This window comes from Frankliniella occidentalis, unplaced genomic scaffold (genome assembly GCF_000697945.3).
Source record: "Frankliniella occidentalis isolate FOCC.00 unplaced genomic scaffold, Focc_3.1 Scaffold32, whole genome shotgun sequence".
Lineage (NCBI taxonomy): Eukaryota > Metazoa > Arthropoda > Insecta > Thysanoptera > Thripidae > Frankliniella > Frankliniella occidentalis.
This window is the reverse complement of record NW_026267162.1, coordinates 1,784,834-1,785,860: the sequence shown is the minus strand read 5'-3', so window position 1 is coordinate 1,785,860 and position 1,027 is coordinate 1,784,834. Positions and strand designations below refer to the sequence as shown.

Below are 1,027 nucleotides of genomic sequence, written 5' to 3'. Positions count from 1 at the left end.
GGTCCCCAATCCCACACCCTCGACACCCCAATTAAAACAGAACCGTCTGGCCTGTCGGAGGGGTGTCAACTCCGATATTCCATCGTACACAGGATTACTGCAACATTACAGTAATATTACCCACATTACTATGATATTACATCAGTTTTAAGTATCACTCATATTGGCGATATTACGGTAAAATTACAGTACTATTACGTCAATATTACTTATAATACCAATAATAATGTAACACTCCTTCATAAACAGCCAATGGAAGTTGACGACCTCTCGATCGATACCAGGACCTAGCCCGCCACACTACATCACATCATTCGGGTTGGGTTGAGACCACCCCCTGCCCGCAAGGACTGAAGCGCCTGCATCTGCAGTACCCCCTAGCAGTAATGATAGAAACGGGAAAAAGAGGAAACAATAACAACAAAAACCTTGAATCGTAGAAACACCCCCCCCCCCAAAAAAAAAGATAAATAAATGAATAACAATAATCCTGGCCACTATCACACCAAGTCTCTGGTCTAAAGGTGGATACAGAGTTCACTAAACATGAGCGTGATTTTCACGCTAGGCGTGATTTTCACGCTAGGCGTGATTTTCACGCTAGGCGTGATTTTCACGCTAGGCGTGATTTTCACGCCAGGCGTGATGAAAGTCGGTTCCTGATTGGCCGTGTGAAGCTTACGAAGCGTGAAAAATCACGCCCGTGAACTCTGTATCCACACTAACTCTCGAAAACCAAATGTGTACAATTACCCCTTATTTTACAGGATATCGTCGTAGGTATGCAGAAGTTAGTGTGTACTTAAGTATCGCTAAGTAAACGGCTATTCTAGATGACGCACACAATGGAGGCAGTCAGTGAGTAAATACTGTATACTTCGTGTTATAGAGTATTAAAATAATCAAAAGTTTTTATAGCTCTTTTTTGGGGAAGAAAAATGCGTCTAAAAATCGTTTGTGACATCGCTTGTCGCGTGGGTACTCACAACTCCATGACGAGGTACACCTTGTGCTTGTCCTCGAAGGT

At 43.0% G+C, this 1,027-nt stretch overlaps 1 protein-coding gene across 1 annotated transcript in view; it reads right to left on the bottom strand.

Annotated features, from left to right (window-relative positions):
- The window catches only part of LOC113206567 (calcium/calmodulin-dependent protein kinase type 1), a gene marked incomplete in the record, with an annotated part of 44,517 nt that overhangs the window by 16,846 nt on the left and 26,644 nt on the right, over positions 1 to 1,027 (bottom strand). The window contains 1 exon segment of the mRNA XM_052265885.1: positions 987 to 1,027. Within this exon segment, the coding sequence (XP_052121845.1) occupies positions 987 to 1,027 (41 nt within the window).